We start from the raw sequence: 19,230 nt of genomic DNA on the forward strand, positions 1-19,230 counted from the left end.
AAACTGAAAGAAGCCCATCATGTGTGTATGTCTGTGTTTGCCCCACCACCACCACCATTGCTTGACAACTGATGTTGGTGTTTTTATGTCCCCATAACTTGGCCGTTTGGCAAAAGAGACCTATAGAATAAGTACTAGGCTCACAAAGAATAAGTCCTGCAGTCAATTGGTTCAACTAAAAAAAGAACAAACCCTTGAAGGCAGTGCTCTAGCATGGCTGCAATCAAATGATTGAAACAAGTAAAAGAATAACCACACAGCCACATCTGCTTCTATAACTTAATGAAGAGTTCTCACCTAAAATCATGGCTAAAAGTTTTAATTTAGATATAAACACTTTCAAAACCAAGCGTTTTGTATCAAATAACCTTAGAGGTGGTTTTAAACAGGTTGGAATTGAAATGGTTGTATGTGTGTGTGTGTGAAGATGCGCAAACATATGACCTCACTCTTTTGGATTCAGCTTCCTGGCTTTACAACATACTGCAGTTGGAATGAAGCCAAATATATGGTTAAATAGAGTTTCTTTTAATGCACTGTCGGTTGTAGTAATAGATTTTTATTATAGATTTGTTCATATTTCTTAAATGTCAGTTGATGTTTGCTATTATAGATGAATGTCTTTATTGTCTGTATAAATTCTAACATCGGCCGTGTACAATGTTTCTTTGAATAAAGGCAGTACTTAATGTCGTATAATTAATTGTAGCCTCATGCGTTACCCATCTGACAGCTTATATATATATATATAAACATACGCACACACAAATATATATATATATACACACACACACACACATACACGTACATACATACATACAGGGTTATGTGGTTGAGAAGTTTGCTTCCAAACAACCTGGTTTCAGGTTCAGTCCTACTTCACAGCACCATGGATAAGTGTTTTCTGCTATAGCCCTTGCCTCACCAAAGTCATGTGTCTAGATGTGGTAGACAGAATCTGAAAAAGAGCCTGTCACATATATATGTGTATACAAGGAGGTTCTGAAAAGTTCCTGGCTTTGGGTAAAAGAAAATACAGGAGGATCAATTAATTATGATTTTATTCAACATAATCCCCTCTCAGATTCACACACTTATTGCAGCTGCCCTTTAGTTTTTCTAAGCCCTGTAAAAGAACTTGGAAGGTAGGGCCTCCAACCAGGCCTTTTGTGGTACCCTTAAAGCCAGGAACTTTTCAGCACCTCCTCATATATATGTGTGTGTAAAAAGGTTGAATTTTAATTTGGAGGTTTCCAAAAATGATTTCTAATATTGATTCTTCATATTTTGTTGGTAGTTTACAGGCGTAAATTTGCAAATATGAAAATAATACTTGTATATGATGTAAATAATACTTGTATATGATATCAAAATTGTGATTGAACCAAATTTGATGACTGGCACCTGTGCCAGTGGAGCGCTAAGAGCACTGTCTGAGCGTGATCATTGCCAGAGCAGCTGTCTGGCTTCCATGCCAGTGGCACATAAATAGCACCATTTGAGTGTGATCATTACCAGCGTCGCCTTACAGACACTTGTGCCAGTGGCACGTGAAAAAACATTCAAGCAAGGTTGTTGCCAGTGCCACAGGACTGGCTCCTGTGCAGGTGGCATGTAAAAAACACCATTTTGAGTGTGGCCATTGCCAGTACCGCCTGACTGGCCCTCGTGCCGGTGGCACGTAAAAGCCCCCACTACACTCTCAGATTAGTTGGTGTTAGGAAGGACATCTAGCTGTAGAAACTCTGCCAGATCAGATTGGAGCCTGGTGCAGCCATCCGGTTCAACAGTCCTCAGTCAAATCGTGCAACCCATGCTAGCATGGAAAGCGGACGTTAAATGATGGTGATGATGATGATATGTATAGAAATAGGTGCAGGTGTGCCTGTTAGGCATAGCTGTATGGTAAGAAGCTTACTTCCCAACAACATGGTTCCAAGTCTAGTCCTCTGTATGACACCTCAGGCAAGTATCTTCTACTGTAGCCACGGGCCAACCAAAGTCTTTTGAGCTGATTTGTTGGATGGAAACTGAAAGAAGCTGATCAAATACGTGTGTGTGAGTATGTGTATGCTTGTATGTCTTTGTCTCAACATCACATGATACCTGTAAATGAGTGTCCCTGTCACACAAGCATAAGTACCAGTTGAACTCTGGGGTTAATATGATCGACTTATCCCCACCCCCAAAATAGCTGGCCCTGTACCAAAATTTGAAACAATTATTATGATGACGATGATGAGTTACTTCCCTTGTTCTTGTACATCGAGATAACAGCTACCTTGCTTTGGTCGCCCTGCCAGGAACACTCTAAGGTGGTTTGGTGGATTATACTAGAAATTATAAAATGTAGGAATCCAATGTGCAATAGGATCTAAAATAAAAATTAAAACAGTTTTTGTCAGGAATAGTAAAGAGTGGAAGTTTAGCCACATCTCAGTTCTGACTGAGCAGATCTCTAATGAAAGCTGACATGGCAGTGTGGTAACCACATAGTTTCAGGTTCAATCCTACTCCAAGGCATCTTGGGCAATAGTCTTCTACAATCTTCAGCAATAGTCTTCTACAATCTTCAGCTATAGTCTTCTACTGTGGACTGATCAAACCCTCATGAGTGAATCTGGTGAATGGAAACTGAAAGAAGCCCATCATGTGTGTGTGTGTGTGCATATTCTTTTATTTGTTTCAGTCATTTGACTGCAGCCATGCTGAAGCATCGTCTTTAGTCGAGCACATTGACCCCAGGACTTATTCTTTGTAAACCTAGTACTTATTCTATCGGTCTCTTTTCTGAACTGCTAAGTTACAGGGATGTAAATACAACAGCATCAGTTGTCAAGCAATGTTGGTGGGGAACAAAGACACACACATACAAACATATACACACACATACATACATATATATATATATATATATATATATATATACAATGGGCTTCTTTCAGTTTCCGTCTATCAAATCCACTCACAAGGCTTTGGTCGTCCCAAGGCTATAGAAGACACTTGCCCAAGGTGTCACACAGTGGGACTGAACCTGGAACCATGTGGTTAGTAAGCAAGCTACTTACCACACAGCCATGCCTATATATATATATATTTGTGCTTTTGTTTGTCCCCTCCATCACTGCTTGACAACAAGTGTTGGTTTGTTTACATCTCTGCAACATAGCAGTTCACCAAAAGGAACTGATAGAGTATATATCAGGTTTCAAAAAAAAAAAAAAGCAATAACAAATGGGGTTGATTTGTTTGACTAAACCCTTAAAAGCGATGCCTCAACATAGCCACTCTCCAATGACCAAAACAGGCAAGAGATAAATGATCACACACACACACACGTATATATATATATATATATATATATATATGCATACATACATACATACATATATATATATATATATATATATATATATATATGCATACATACATATATATATAGATATATATATATATATATATATATATATGTAAATATGTATGATAGTTGTCATAGAGACTTTAGTCTCTCTCTATCACCTTTCAACATAATTATGAATGAAGAGACATCAGAACAATTAACAACATAATAAAAAGGTTTATTTATGATGATGCTTGGTTATACAATTCCTGTCATTCTGCTTAGCAGCCTCTGATTAAATTGTAGTTTGATAATGGAAGGTTAAGGTCTTCCTTGATGCCTGCCAGAGAAGCAAGTAGCTATCACATCGATAGCATCATGGTGAAAAGTGCTTCGTGGAGGAGCGAGGTGTTGTTACGTAGAAGGTCTCGGCTCAACTCGCCTAACAAAGTGAAACTCACTGTTTAAGTACGAGTTTTACTACGCATGCGCAACTCGAGGAGCTTCTGGTGGTGAAGTCCCCTGCGCATGCGCAGAATAGTACTTCCCCAATGGCGGCTATAATTACGTGCCACTACATATATATATATATATATATAATCTTTTACTTGTTTCAGTCATTTAACTGTGGCCATGCTGGAGCACTGCCTTTTGAAGAATTTTTAGTCCAAGGAATTGACTCCAGTACTTTTTGTTCTTTGGTTTTTAAATCCTGGTACTTTATTGGTTTGTTTTGCCAAACCACTAAGTGACAGGGACATAAACATAACAACACTTGTTGTCAAGCAGTGGTGAGGGACAAACACAAAGACACATACATATATGATGGGCTTCTTTCAGTTTCCGTCTACCAATTCCACTCACAAGGCTTTAGTTGGCCCAAGGCTATAGTTGAAGACACTTGCCAAGGTGCCATGCAGTGGGACTGAACCCAGAACGACATGGCTGGGAAGCAAACTTCTTACTACACAGTCATACCCGTACTTATAAATAAGAGGGGGCTTTTCTGATAATTTTACTTCTTTAATAATTAGATGCTGATAAACCATTAGGTTTATAGATGCAGGAGTGGCTGTGTGGTAAGTAGCTTGCTTACCAACCACATGGTTCTGGGTTCGGTCCCACTGTGTGGCACCTTCGGCAAGTGTCTTCTACTATAATCTTGGGCCGACCAAAGCCTTGTGAGTGGATTTAGTAGACGGAAACTGAAAGAAGCCCGTCATATATATATATATATATATATATATATGTATGTATCTATGTAAATGTGTGTGTGTCTGTGTTTGTCTCCCCACCATCGCTTGACAACCGATGCTGGTGTGTTTACGTCCCTGTAACTTAGCAGATCGGCAAAAGAGACTGATAGAATAAGTACTAGGCTTCCAAAGAATAAGTCCTGGGGTCGATTTGCCCGACTAAAAGCGGTGCTGCAGTCAAATGACTGAAACAAGTAAAAGAATATAATTATTAAAGTGGAATAATTATCAGAAAAGCCAGTCCTTTTCGTCTTCTGCGTATGCATGCGTGCGTGTGTGTGTGTGGTCATTTCATTTCCACTTGCTATGCTGGCATGAGTTGGACAGGTCATCCTGTTTCAATTCATTTCTTATTGAGAGATGCAGCTTCCATGGACGAGTACTTGCCTGCATATACAGCCCTGTATTTACCTGCATCAATCAATGGGAACAACATATGTATATATATATATGCATGTGTGTGTGTATATATGCATGTGCACATCGTTGCTTATGTAATGAAATACTCATGTACACATATACATATATAAATGTACACGTGTCTATTGTAAAATTTTGTGCAACAGACCAAATTTGTCATCAGCCAACAATAGTTATTATTAATACTGTGCCAGGAAGCGAAAGCTCTGAGACCAATGGAAGATGTGGATGCTAATAAACTAACAAGCCAACCAACACAATGCATGTGTATGAATTAGTGACTAGTTAGAGAATCACAAGGAATAAATCAGCATAAAATATCTGTTATGACTCACAACTCCAGACCACTATCACCAAGAGTGTAATTTGGATGATGTCAACTTAACTTCAAGAAAATCTGCTGGTGTGACTCAATGACTAAAGCGCTACTAAAACACTCTGAGACTAATATCACTTGCTTGCCAATGGTATTATGTTTTTTGAAACAAGTGTAGTCTATAATATAAAGTTGGTCATTACTTATGACTTTCTTTTACTCTTTACTCTTTTACTTGTTTCAGTCATTTGACTGCGGGCATGCTGGAGCACCGCCTTTAGTCGAGCAGATCAACCCCAGGACTTATTCTTTGGAAGCCTAGTACTTATTCTATCGGTCTCTTTTACCGAACCGCTAAGTTACGGGGATGTAAATACACCAGTATCGGTTGTCAAGCGATGTTGGGGGGGACAAACACAGACACACAAACATATACACACACATACATATATATATATATATATCTATATATATATATATATACGACGGGCTTCTTTCAGTTTCCGTCTACCAAATCCACTCACAAGGCTTTGGTCGGCCCAAGGCTATAGTAGAAGACACTTGCCCAAGGTGCCACGCAATGGGACTGAACCCAGAACCATGTGGTTGGTAAGCAAGCTACTTACCACACAGCCAATCCCACGCCTATGACTGTATATTGTTTGTAAAAAGATGAGAAAATCGGTTGAAATACAGAATGTCCATTTACAATTTGAAAAATAAGGAAATAATAAACACCTTTAAAGACAAATGAAAGTGATTTAAATATTGGTTTCAAATTTTGGCACAAGGCCAGCAATTTCAGAGGAAGGGTGAGTCGGTTACATCGACCCAGTACTTAACTGGTACTTATTTTATTGCCCCAGCAGGATGAAAGGCAACGTTGACTTCAGTGGAATTTGAACTCAGAACATAAAGATAAACAAAATGTTTAGCAGTATTTTGTCTGTCCTTATGTTCTGAGTTCAAATTGTGCTCAGGTTGACTTTGCCTTTCATCCTTTTGGGGTTGATAAAGTACCAGTTGAACACTGGGGTTGAAGTAATCAACTTACCCCTCCCCCCCATATTGCTGGCCTTGTGCAAGAATTTGAAACCAATATCAAAATAAAGTACATATCTTAAAACTTTAATGATATATTTAACATGCAAAGAAATTGATTATGGATTTCAACTTTAATAGATCCAATAAATTGTGGAAGTTCATCATCATCATCATCATCGATTAATGTCCACTTTCCATGCTAGCATGGGTTGGACGATTTGACTGAGGAATGGTGGACCAGGAGGTGACACCAGGCTCCAATCTGATTTGGCAGAGTTTCTACAGCTGGATGCCCTTCCTAACGCCAACCACTCCGAGAGTGTAGTGGGTGCTTTTACGTGCCACCGGCACAAAGGCCAGTCAGGCAGTACTGGCAACGGCCACGCTCGAAATGGTGTACTTTACGTGCCACCTGCACAAGAGCCAGTCCAGGGGCACTGGCAATGACCTCGCTTGAATGTTTTTTCATGTGCCAGTAAGGCAACAAAAATAATTTGTGGACACCTCTGTATATAAATGTTGCAGAGAAATGTGTTAAAGAATACATCACAAAAGCTTTTAGGCATGTGGGAAGATACTATATTCCCGATTACTCTAATGCATGTTGGCATGGAAACACTGATGAAACAACTTCATATATATGATTTAGTCTGATGAAAACTACAGAGCTAAAATTTTGAAGTAACTGTTGGTCTTTTCTTGGTGAATCTAACTATATCATCATCATCATCACCCTCATCATTATCATCATCATTTAATGTCTTCTTTTCCATGCTTGCATGGGTCAGCCAGATGGAATTTGTTGAGGCAGATTTTCCACTGTTACTAACCCTCATCTGTTTCCGAGCAAGTTGTTATTTCTCATAGCCTGACATGTTTTCCATGGAAAACTGGAAACAAACAGCATCATTTGTATGACAATACAGCTCATTTGCAGCCATCATATGAGATTTATGCAGTAGTGATATGATGAAGTAGCTGTATGCTGTCAACTTAATGTGACAGTCCCCTGAAGGGAATAATAATCCTTTTGTCTGTCCTTGTTTGTCTCCTCTATGTTTAGCCCCTTGTGGGCAATAAAGAAATAAGAATTGTGGACAGAATCCTCAGCATGCCAGGCGAAATGCTTAACCGCATTTCCTCCGTCCTTATATTCTGAATTCAAATTTCACTGAGGTCACTTCTGCCCATTCATTCTTTCAGGATCGATGAAATAAGTACCAGTTTATACAAACATTTGATCACTATAAACAAATCATCTGTGTGGTTGTTCAGTAAGAAATTGTAAACATAAGGACACATGAAATGTGTCAAAGCCGACAGGAAGCAGTGCAGCTTCCTAGGTCTAACCAACAGGAGTATTATTCCCTTCAGGGGACTGTCACATTAAGTTGACAGTATACAACTATTTCAAAGAAGCATTACATTTGACTGAGTAATCTGAATACTAAAGGGTTAAAACATAGTGAAACAGTGTCATGAAGATTTATAAATTTATGCATTAAAAGATATGTGGATGTTACATTTTTATCTTTTACATGTTCTAGACCAAATACTGGGACACTAACATTTGTGTGTGTGTGTGTGTGTGTGTGTTATTAGCATTCAAATCAACCATATTCAGCCTAAATATTCTATTTGTTTTTTTGTTCAAACTGACCAGATTCAGCCTTTTACACCTACCCTACACCTAACCTTTCGCATCTACCCTTTCACACCTACCATTCCCTAAAAGTAAACAATCACATCATTGAAATCTCAAAGCTACGAGATAATTCATGATTAATTCAAAACAATATGAATAAATAAGTATGGCATTTGACAGTGTAATCTGCTAAAGGGTTAAATGCTTCTCAGTATTATGAGGATTGACAGACACATATATCGGCAGAAGAGATAGTAGATGTTCAAATATGCTGCCTCACACCATGGAATTTCTACAGGTCCTGCTAGTTACATTTTTTTTTTTTTTTTTTTTTTTTTTTTGCAAGAATTTTCATCTGAAACAGATTTTGGTTATATTATTAACCATTTAGCATTCAGGCTATTCTGTCAAATCTAATGCTTATTTATTCACATTGTTTTCAATTCATCATGCATTATCTCATAGCTTTGAGATGTTAATGATGTGATTGTTTATTTTTTGAAGGTAGGTGTGAGAGGTCAGATATGACCAGTTTGAGCACAAAAGAGGTAGAATATTTGGGTTGGATATCGCTGGCAGAATTGTTGACAGAATTGTTAACAAGGTGGCAAGCTGGCAGAAACGGTAGCACACCGGGCGAAATGCTTAGTGGTATTTCGTCTGTCTTTACGCTCTGAGTTCAAATTCCGCCAAGGTCAACTTTGCCTTTCATTCTTTCAGGGTCGATAAATTAAGTACCAGTTACACACTGGGGTCGATGTAATCGACTTAATCCTTTTGTCTGTCCTTGTTTGTCTCCTCTATGTTTAGCCCCTTGTGGGCAATAAAGAAATAAGAATTGTGGACAGAATCCTCAGCATGCCAGGCGAAATGCTTAACCGCATTTCCTCCGTCCTTATATTCTGAATTCAAATTTCACTGAGGTCAATTCTGCCCATTCATTCTTTCAGGATCGATGAAATAAGTACCAGTTGAGCACTAGGGTCAATGTAATCAGCTTAACTACTCTTGGGTATGAGTATAAAAACTGCATCCGTCTGCCAGGCCATGTCAGTGTAGCAGAGTAAGCTCATCAAACCAGTATGATTTCAAGCTCAAATTCACAGCCTACTCATTAGACCATGGTTGTTGGAGAGAATATACTGAAGCCGTTATCCTGCAGTGGACTGAACATGGGCAATCTATGGCTGGTTTAAATGCTGAAGGTCTAAACCCAATAAGCACACTCACCAACTGTTATTCTATATTATATTCCCAAAATGTTCTTCATACCTTCTCAATGTGAACTGCAGCTGTTCTGTTGACAGGTTTTAACATGACTCCTCTTCTAAAATATTACTACGTTTACATTATAACATTTAACCTATTTTCTGTATTTTAAATATTTGTTTACAATTCAGTTAGTTTTTGATTCTTCTTTCTAGTTACCCTATGCATCCTTATATTATGCAGAGTAGCCATCTATTTCCTCTATAGCGAGACATCTGTGTCTGTCCCTCGATCATATTTTAGCCTCTCCTGCACCTATTATAAAGTCACCTTCCTCTCTACTCAACCAAACTCAATCAAGGGTCTTTTTCTTTGTCTTGTGAGTTACTTGGCAACTTCACTAGTACTGGTGTTATGAAAAAAAGCACTCAATACACTCTGTTAAGAGGTTGGCTTTAGGAATGACATCTGGCTGAATAAACCATGCCAAAACAGTCATTGGAGCTCAACTCAGTCCTCCAGTTCATTGGATCTTGTCAAACTATACAACTCATTGTATAGAAGACATAGCATGAGAGACAGACATTAAATGACAAAGAGGATCTGCAGAGGATCATGATCATAATGATCTTGATATTTTCACATAAATTCATTCATCATCCAAGGCTTGCCTTTGCAAACAAAGATTCATGAAGGAGGCTGTCCACATTGAGTGCAAGCTCATTGGTGATTGATATGACCAATGTGGGAACAAGTAGACCCAGTTAATCCCAATACTCAAGTTATTTATTATGGTCACAAAATATTGTATGATTATTGCTGTACTCAGGGTTGTCTCTGGCTGATGTTCTGTGCACCAGTAGACATTTCTACTGAGGCACATTACAGCCTCATAAATGGAGTTACTGTAGTTGTGAGGAAAATTATGTTCTAGGTTTGGTGTATCATTCCTTTCTAAATCTCCATTTGTCTCCCAAAAACTGCCCAGTTTGATGTCCCAAAGGAGGAGACACACTCATGAATGGTATTGCCATCTGACCTCACAATTAGAGGCTATAGCAGACCACTGACAATGGTCAATGTGACAGACACCAAGGGATTTCATAAGAGTATTGTACTTTTTCTTTGGTGCTCATTGTTGCCATAGCATTCATATAGAGCTCAGCCTTGGGCAGGCAATAATCTTCCATCTTGGAAATGTGCCCTGCCTTATGCATTTGCAGTTTTAACAACATGGCCTCAGTGCATGTGACTTCTGCTTGTTCAGAGACTTCAGTCATCATCATCATCATCATCATTTAATATCCAATTTCCATGCTGGCATGGGTTAGCTGGTTTGACTGGAACTGGTAAGCTGAAGGGCTGCACCAAGCCCCATGTCTGTTCTGGCATGGTTTCTATGGCTGGATGCCCTTCCTAATGCCAACCACTTTACAGTGTGTACTGAGTGTTTTTTCTTTTTTACGTGCCACTGGCATGAGTGCCTTTTACGTCACCAACATGGGTGCCTTTTACGTGTCACCAGCAGATAAAAAAGCAACTCTAGTGGATGTTGATGATGATGCACTGATGCTGCTGGAGGAAGTGCTCAAGGAACCATCATAGGTGATAACAGTTGGTAACCTATAACTCAGAGCTACATAGGGGTACACACTTACCATATTAACATATATGTGGTGCTACAGCATGGCCTTGGCCATGATAGCTAAAGCAAACTACAAAACATAGATACTCTGACTACAAGTTAAATTTGTTTTTAATCATTTCCTCATAGATGTTGTTGTTTATGATTACTTCACATATATTAAAGCTGTTCATAGTTATTCAGACATTTTCTCTTTTAAAATAAAATACATATCTAAAGTTTGAAATGTTGAAATGGTGATATTTGGTGTGAACCTCTGCACACTAGGTTCACGTCTCACCACAGATTGATTGAGTGGATTGGATTGGATTGGATTGCCTATGTTCAGTCCACTGCAGGATGAAGACTTCAGCACATTCTCTCCGCCAACCATGATCTGATGTGGAAGCTGTGAATTGGGGCTTGAGATCATATTGGTTTGATGAGCCTACTCTACTACACTGGCTTGACATGGCTTGATTGATATTGTAACATAAACCAGTCTATCGTGATTGTGCCAGTACTGCTGGACTGGCTCCTGTGCAGGTGGCACGTAAAAAACACCATTTGAGCATGGCCGTTGCCAGTACAGCCTGACTGGCCCTCGTGCCAGTGGCACATATAAAGCACCCACTACACTCTCAGAGTGGTTGGTGTTAGGAAGGGCATCCAGCTGTAGAAACTTTGCCAGATCAGATCGGAGCCTGGTGCAGCCATCCGGTTTGCCAGTCCTCAATCAAATCGTCCAACCCATGCTAACATGGAAAGCAGATGTTAAACGATGATGATGTTATGACTGGTCTTAACTGTATGTTCTGATCGGTCTTAACTATACTAGCCCCTTTGACCGTTCACATTTTTATCTCCTAAATTTCTCGTTCTACTGTTGTTTTATTTTTCCAGATAAAAGACTTGACCCCTTTTGCAAGCACCTTGGACAGCGATACACTGGACACATGGAGGTTTGTTTTGGCAGCCAACAACAAAACAATTCCCGTCGACACTAACCTGAAAAGTCTTAATGAAATTGTTAATGATCCTCAAGTGTCCTGCCATCTTCCTGGCAGTGGCCAGCGAGTCTGGGTCCCCTGTCTGCCCCCACCATCATACCAACGGGTCAAAAGTTCCCTCGCACCACCATCACCCTCTCCTACGCCACCTCCATTATCGTCATTGTCGTCCCAACAACCACAATCATCATCATCATCACAACCAGCACCACCTCCATCATCATTATCATCACCATCATCATCATCATCTCAACCACCACCATCACCATCTTCATCACCCTCATCGTCATATTCATCATCTTCATCTCAGAACAACAAACGAGCCACTCAACAATTAAAAGTTAATTTAAAAATTGATCCAAAAAATATCGGTTCCACAGGTGAAAGTGATAAAGAATGTTTCAAGAAGCTTACTGGTCATTCTCCAAAACATCTGTCCACTTCTCCCCTGACAATTTCACCCATTTTCAGTAACCTTAACAATAAGAAGAAGAATGAAACATCTTTTGATGATTCGCTTTTTGGATCAGAGAATTTTATGTGTGATAAACCCGCTCAAGAAATTGACCCAGGGGTAACATCGTCAGCCCAACACCAAGATCTCCTCAAGCAAGACATATTATCTGATAGTGAAATATTAGATTTGGAAGAAACCTTAGTTGAACCAAAGAGCCCAGTGTGGGCCGACAGATCTGACCGGTCTGTGAAAAACCTCTCTCAGGACACTAATCTGGCCCAGTCAAATTCGCAAGATGACCGTTCTAAAAGTGTTTCAGAAAGAGAAAATATGCAAACACTTAATGTAGCTTTACCTGAAAATCTCCCAAGTACACGAATTGTCCCACAGTTCCATAGCACACCCGTTCATCGTATATCAGTCTCTAGTCCTCTGGCTTCTCCGACTCCAGTTTCCAAACCTCAGTTAACTGAGTCTGCCAATAAAAGTAATGATACCTTACCTTCCAAAGCAACAAAAGGCCACACTCTGAGTTCTTCCCATAAGCTGAAGAGAAAGGCTATCAGTAACCAAATGAAGGTAATGAAGAATTTTGACTTTTCTTATTTATTTATTTATTTATTTATTTTTTTTTTTTGTTCATTACTCAACTATGAAAGTAATAAGTAGAAATTATTTTACACTACCTATATACAATATATTTGTAAATCTCTACTAAGTGAGTCTTTCATCAATACTTTAAGTATTGTGGAGCTTATTCTGTTGTTGGCACTCCGTCGCTTACGACGTCGAGGGTTCCAGTTGATCCAATCAACGGAACAACCTGCTCGTGAAATTAACGTGCAAGTGGCTGAGCACTCCACAGACACGTGTACCCTTAACGGAGTTCTCGGGGATATTCAGCGTGACACAGTGTGACAAGGCTGACCCTTTGAATTACAGGCACAACAGAAACAGGAAGTAAGAGTGAGAGAAAGTTGTGGTGGAAGAGTACAGCAGGGTTCGCCACCATCCTCTGCCGGAGCCTCGTGGAGCTTTAGGTGTTTTCGCTCAATAAACACTCACAACGCCCGGTCTGGGAATCGAAACTGTGATCCTATGACTGCGAGTACGCTGCTCTAACCACTGGGCCATTGCGCCTCCACAGAGCCTACTCTATGCTGAGGAGATCTAATAAGGCCAAAACATAACTGAAGTTGTCTCCCTTGCTTGCTGATATTGTTAAAATATTAATCAATGAGAAAATGTCATCTTTTCGTCATCATATAAATATTTCTAATTAGATTTTTGATGTACACTAGATTAGTTATATTAATATACACACACACTGTAAAGGGGATAGCAAACAATCAGAGGGAGTATAGTTGTGAGGTCCCTTTAGCCTTGTCTCACCAAGGACTTCTCAACCTCTCTAGTGTTATTGCAATGAGATAATGCACCTAGTACACACTGTGCAGTGATTGGTGATAGGAAATGCATCTAACTGTAGAAACCAAACCAAAGTGACAAGTCTGAGCACTGGTTTGTGAGAGCATTAGCTCCAAGTAAGAAATAACTTGGATTGTGATGGCCCATCCAACAAATGCCAACATGGTAATCAAACAAATGGTGGCGGTGGTGGTGGGGGGGTTGTGTGTGTTTGCACAGGTGGCTTCTGTACAGTTTCCACCTCCCGAATTTCAGCCACTAAGCATTGGTCAGCATAAGGCTATAGTAGAACATACTTGCCCAACATGCTACAGAATGGGATGGAATCTGAATTAGGAAGCAAACTTCTTAACAACACATCAAAGCCTACATGTAATATCTGTCTGTGTGGTTTGCTTGGGTCAAATGGGACTTGTTGAGGCAGGTTCTCTACAGCTTGATGGCCTTCCTGTCACCAAACCTCACGTGTTTCAAAGTAAGATATTCTTCCTCTTGCTGGACATGTTTTTTTTACAGAGGATCTGAAATGAACAACACCACTTATATGACAGTGATGCTTGTTTACAAGTATCACACAGTGTCAAGATGAAACAGAATCACACTTATACACATATGACAGGCTTCTTTCAGCCTTCACTTATCAGATCAATTCACAAGGCTTTGGTCAGCCTGAGGCTTTAGTAGAAGTCGCTTGCTCAAGTTGCCATGCAGTGGGATCGAACCTGTTAATATCAAATTAATAAAAGGTAGTATCAAAAAATATTAGGTAAAAAATTATGTTATACATAAAAACCATTGAGAGTGTATGGTCTTGTAGTTAGGGGTGTTGCACTCGCAATCATGAGATCTTGGTTTCAGTTCCTGGACTGGGTGGTGTGTTGTATTCTTGAACAAAACACTTCATCTCACATTGCTCTGCAATCACTTCGACACCTGATGTGTGGTACTCTGTGCTCCTGTTCAGGCAACATTGATTTGATGGAAGAAGTGAGCTAATGTGCAGCACATGCATTTGATCACTATAATAAAAATCATTTGTACAAATTGTTGAGCAAGAAATTGCAGATCCATCTTTTCTTAGACTACGAGAGACTATCATCATATGCAAAAACCACTTGTCCCTTATGGGTGAGGGAAATCTGAATGATGAAATGGTAAAGAGCAAAGTGGAATACAGAGAAAAGGTGAAGAAGCACGACTCTAGATAGTTACTTTGTTTGGAATATCAGGCAAATCTCTTTCAACTCACAGGCTCTTTTACAGTTGACTTAGTGAATCTCACTTCTTGGAGTAGTTCTGGGAAATCTACATTTAGTAAAGGATGTTTAGTTATGACTGAAAATAAGAACTTTTAAAGGCTGGAACTTCCATTACCATATTTCTGTTGAATTACACTGTCTTCATTTCAATTGATTTTGAAAATAATGAAGAATTTAGTAAAATATTTTTGTCATTTTTATGCTGGTGTTTGGAACAGATATTAACGTGAAATTTTGATTGAAGTTTTTAATTTAGATCATTTTAAAACAGAGAGTTTGCGTCATAGAACCAAGGTCAGTCTTGGGCAGGTTGGTATCAAAAGGGTTAAAAACTGTCACTCTGTCAGTTATGATGACGAGGGTTCCAGTTGATCCAATCAATGGAACAGCTTGCTCGTGAAATTAATGTGCAAGTGGCTGAGTACACCACAGATAGGTGTACCCTTAATGTAGTTTACAGGAAGATTCAGCGTGACAGGCTGACCTTTTGAAATACAGTTACTACTCACTTTTACCAGTGAACTGGAGCAGAGTGAGATGATTTGTCTTGCTCAAGGATACAATGTGCCAACAGGCATCAAACTCGTAACCCTATGATCGTGAGCTGAATGTCTCCACCACTAAGCCACTTGCCTTCATACATTAAATATAGTCCTAAACTACACAAGGACTGAGAAACAGCATGATCACAACTGGAACATGTTTGGTCATAGGTCTGCTTGATCAGGACTGACCTAGTGTTAAACAACAACAACATGTATTAACAGTTATTTAATCAGAGACAAGTAAAGCATGATTGAATTAAAAGAAACAAAATTACCATACGGGACAGGCATCATCATCATCATCATCATCGTTTAACGTCCGCTTTCCATGCTAGCATGGGTTGGACGATTTGACTGAGGACTGGTGACTCCAATCTGATTTGGCAGAGTTTCTACAGCTGGATGCCCTTCCTAACACCAACCACTCCAAGAGTGTAGTAGGTGCTTTTACGTGTCACCGGCACGAAGGCCAGTCAGGCGATACTGGCAACGGCCACGCTCAAAATGGTGTATTTTATGTGCCACTCGCACAAGAGCCAGTCCAGGGGCACTAGCAACGATCTCGCTCGAAAGTCCTTACATATGCCACGGGCACAAGTGCCAGAAAGACGACGCTGGCTACAGGTGCCATCCTGCAATCCGATTCCAGCAGTGCATTTTCGGGAGGCCCAACTTTGCATATAAGACCTGGAGTAAATTTCTGAGATCATTTTTCAGAAAAACTGTGAGTCTTATATACCACCAGGTATGGTGAATTAAAGCAATTATTTAATTCATCATCATCATCATTATTATCGTCATTATTTAATGCCCATTTTCCATACAGACATGGGTTGGACAATTTGACAGGAATTGGCAAATCAGAAGGCTACCCCAAGCTCTACTGTCTGTTTTGGCTCTTCCTAATGCCAGCCACTTTACAGAGTGTATTGGATGATTTTTGTGTGGCACCAGCAGTGGTGAGGTCACCAAGTGACTTGCAAGACAAAACTCCGCAACTGGTGGGAGGAGGGAGTCATATTGAGGGATGGAGAAGGTGTTTTGCATTAGAAGAGAAATATTCAATGACAATAAATCTTATTATTTAAATGAGAAATTAAGATGGCAAACTGGCAGAGTTGTTAGCACATCAGGCTGAAATACTTAATGATATTTCATCCATCTGTACGTTCTGAGTTCAAATTCTGCCAAGGTCAACATTGTCTTTCATCCTTTCAGGGTTGATAAAATAAGTACCAGTTGAATACTGGATTTGATGTAATCGACTTATCCTGGCCCCCAAAATGGCTGGCCTTGTGCTAAAATTTGAAATCAATATTTAAATGCAATCAATATTTAAATTGGCACATCTAGGTTGGGTTTTTTTTTTTTAAATTGTTTTTTAATGATTTAATTAATTTTAATGAAAGTTCTGATTTTATTTCAGCAATGGTCATTAAACTCTACCCTTACGTCACAAATTGATATTGCTACACCAAAGAATAGCTGTGGTTTTAAAGTCAGCCAGATCCAATGCAAAGATACAAAATCCTCCCATAAGGTCAGTCTCCGCAGGAGAGTCATGGGGTAGGGGTGGGCTTAGTTCATTTCATCAACCACTTATTTCTGATTGGTACTTAATATAGAATTTTGTATTTGGTTTGCAAGATTCCAGATACTCGTATGTTGAAACAGACTTTGTTGTATTTTGGGAAGGTCATTATGCCAATAATAAACACCCACACTGGTTTGATTTCATGTCTTTTTATTATTGTTAGTCAACTTAAAGGTGGTGAGCTGGCAGAATTGTTACCATGTTGGACAAAATACTTAGTGGCATTTCTTCTGACTCTTTATATTACTTCTTTATGTTACTTGAAGTTGACTTTGCTCTTCATCCTTTCAGAGCTGATAAAATAAGTACCAGTTGAACACTAGGATCGATGAAATCAATTTACTCACTCCTATAATCACTGGCCTTGTGCCAAAATTTAAAACCATTATTATTCATCAACTATTTAATCATTTAACCAATTAACTAACCAGTTATTTGATTAATTATCCAGTTAATCAGTCTGTAAAAAGTTTGATAGTTGTCATAGAGACTTTAGTCTCTCTCTATCACCTTTCAACAGCATTATATATGAAGAGACATTAGAACAATTTTACAACATAATAAAAATAAGTTTTTTTTTTTTTGATGATGCTTGGTTTCACAATTCCTGTCATTCAGCTTAGCAGCCGCTGATTAAGTTGTAGTTGGTATTGGAAAGTTAAGAGCTTCCTTGATGCCTGCCAGAGAAGCAAGTAGCTATCACCATCGAAGGCATCGTGGTGAAGAGTGCTTCGTTGAGGAGCGAGGAGTTGTCACGAAGAAGGTCTGTCGTGCAACTCCCTAAGAAAATGAAACTCACTCTTTAAGTACTAGTTTTACTATGCATGCGCACTCAAGGGGCTTCCGGTGGTGAAGTCCCTTGTGCATGCACAGAATAGTACTTCCTCAATGGCGGCTATAATTTCGTGCCACTACAAGTCCATCAGAGTTCTTTTGTAGCCATTTGCAATCTGTGATATGCCCTCTCTACACCAGGTCTATTTGTCCTCTAGTTTACAGATATTGTATTTATAATTATAGGAAGACCTGGAGTAGAGAGGTCAATACTGTTTTCCACTTCCATACCCTACACCTTGTCTTGTTAAATTATTATATTTTTTGTATTTTTTTTCCCCCTCAGGTTCAACACATCTGTTTGATGAGTCTTGAGTTACTTATGAGGACACGTGGAGACAGATGTCCAGATCCTCAGACAGATGATATCCAAGCTGCTTTCTGTGTTTTCTTACAAGATTCCAAACCTGGTGATATGGTAACAGTTGTTATTGTTGTTGATGATGACCACCTGTCTTTGAGGGCTCCAAAAGGCTCAAACCGTAGTCGTACATTACATGCTACAGCTCTACCTGAAGGGGTTGACATCATCCATGTGACAGATGAAACTGAGCTGATGCATAAAATAGAAAGTCTGGTTCAAAGGTTTGTAAACATAACTAAACTTAAACAAAATATTTCTAATATTGACCTTTTGACCTTTGACATTTCATAACCAGGGAAATTATCATTAGATGATCAATTATGTTGTTTAACCCCAGGTCAATCCTGATTGAGCAAACCTGTGATCATAGGTATTCCAGTATTAGACATATCATCTCTTTTTAACATATCTAAGACCAAATTATCTAATGTGTCTTCCTCTTTTTTCAAGACAATCAGGTGTGATCTGAGGGAGATTTGGCTGCTATTCTAGTATGTTAATTAATCTCATTGAGGCTCCTCATTGGTCCGTGAAATAGCTACAATATATTCAATGGTAGAGGAACTGGATGTTAAGATAGCCTATCCATTGGCTTGGCTTGACCCCTTAACTTCCAATAAGAGTCATAAAGGCACCTTTGTGGCATACAGTCCACCAGGTTTCCTTAATCTGTCACATCTGTGGGCCAGAGCTCAGGTCTCTATTAATGATTTAACTGTGCATCCCTGTAGCTGCCTCAGCCTTCCTCTACAACTCACCTTTTAACTCGCATCCCTTCACTCTTCTGTCTATGGCACTAATCACTCTGACACTGTGAACAATATCATTCCCTTACACTCCGTATTATCTCCCTAATATTGCCCCTTACCACCCCCTTTTCCTGCT

At 39.3% G+C, this 19,230-nt stretch overlaps 1 protein-coding gene across 1 annotated transcript in view; it reads left to right on the forward strand.

Annotated features, from left to right (window-relative positions):
* Positions 1-305: 305 nt before the first annotated feature.
* The window catches only part of LOC106880516 (DNA polymerase zeta catalytic subunit), a 47,880-nt gene continuing 28,955 nt past the window's right edge, over positions 306-19,230 (forward strand). The window contains exons 1-4 of the mRNA XM_089341626.1: positions 306-389; positions 11,758-12,900; positions 16,980-17,093; positions 18,268-18,566. Coding sequence (XP_089197752.1) covers positions 306-389; positions 11,758-12,900; positions 16,980-17,093; positions 18,268-18,566 — 1,640 coding nt within the window. The remainder of the gene's footprint in view (positions 390-11,757; positions 12,901-16,979; positions 17,094-18,267; positions 18,567-19,230) is intronic.

This window comes from Octopus bimaculoides, chromosome 25 (assembly GCF_046866305.1).
Source record: "Octopus bimaculoides isolate indiv1 chromosome 25, ASM4686630v1, whole genome shotgun sequence".
Lineage (NCBI taxonomy): Eukaryota > Metazoa > Mollusca > Cephalopoda > Octopoda > Octopodidae > Octopus > Octopus bimaculoides.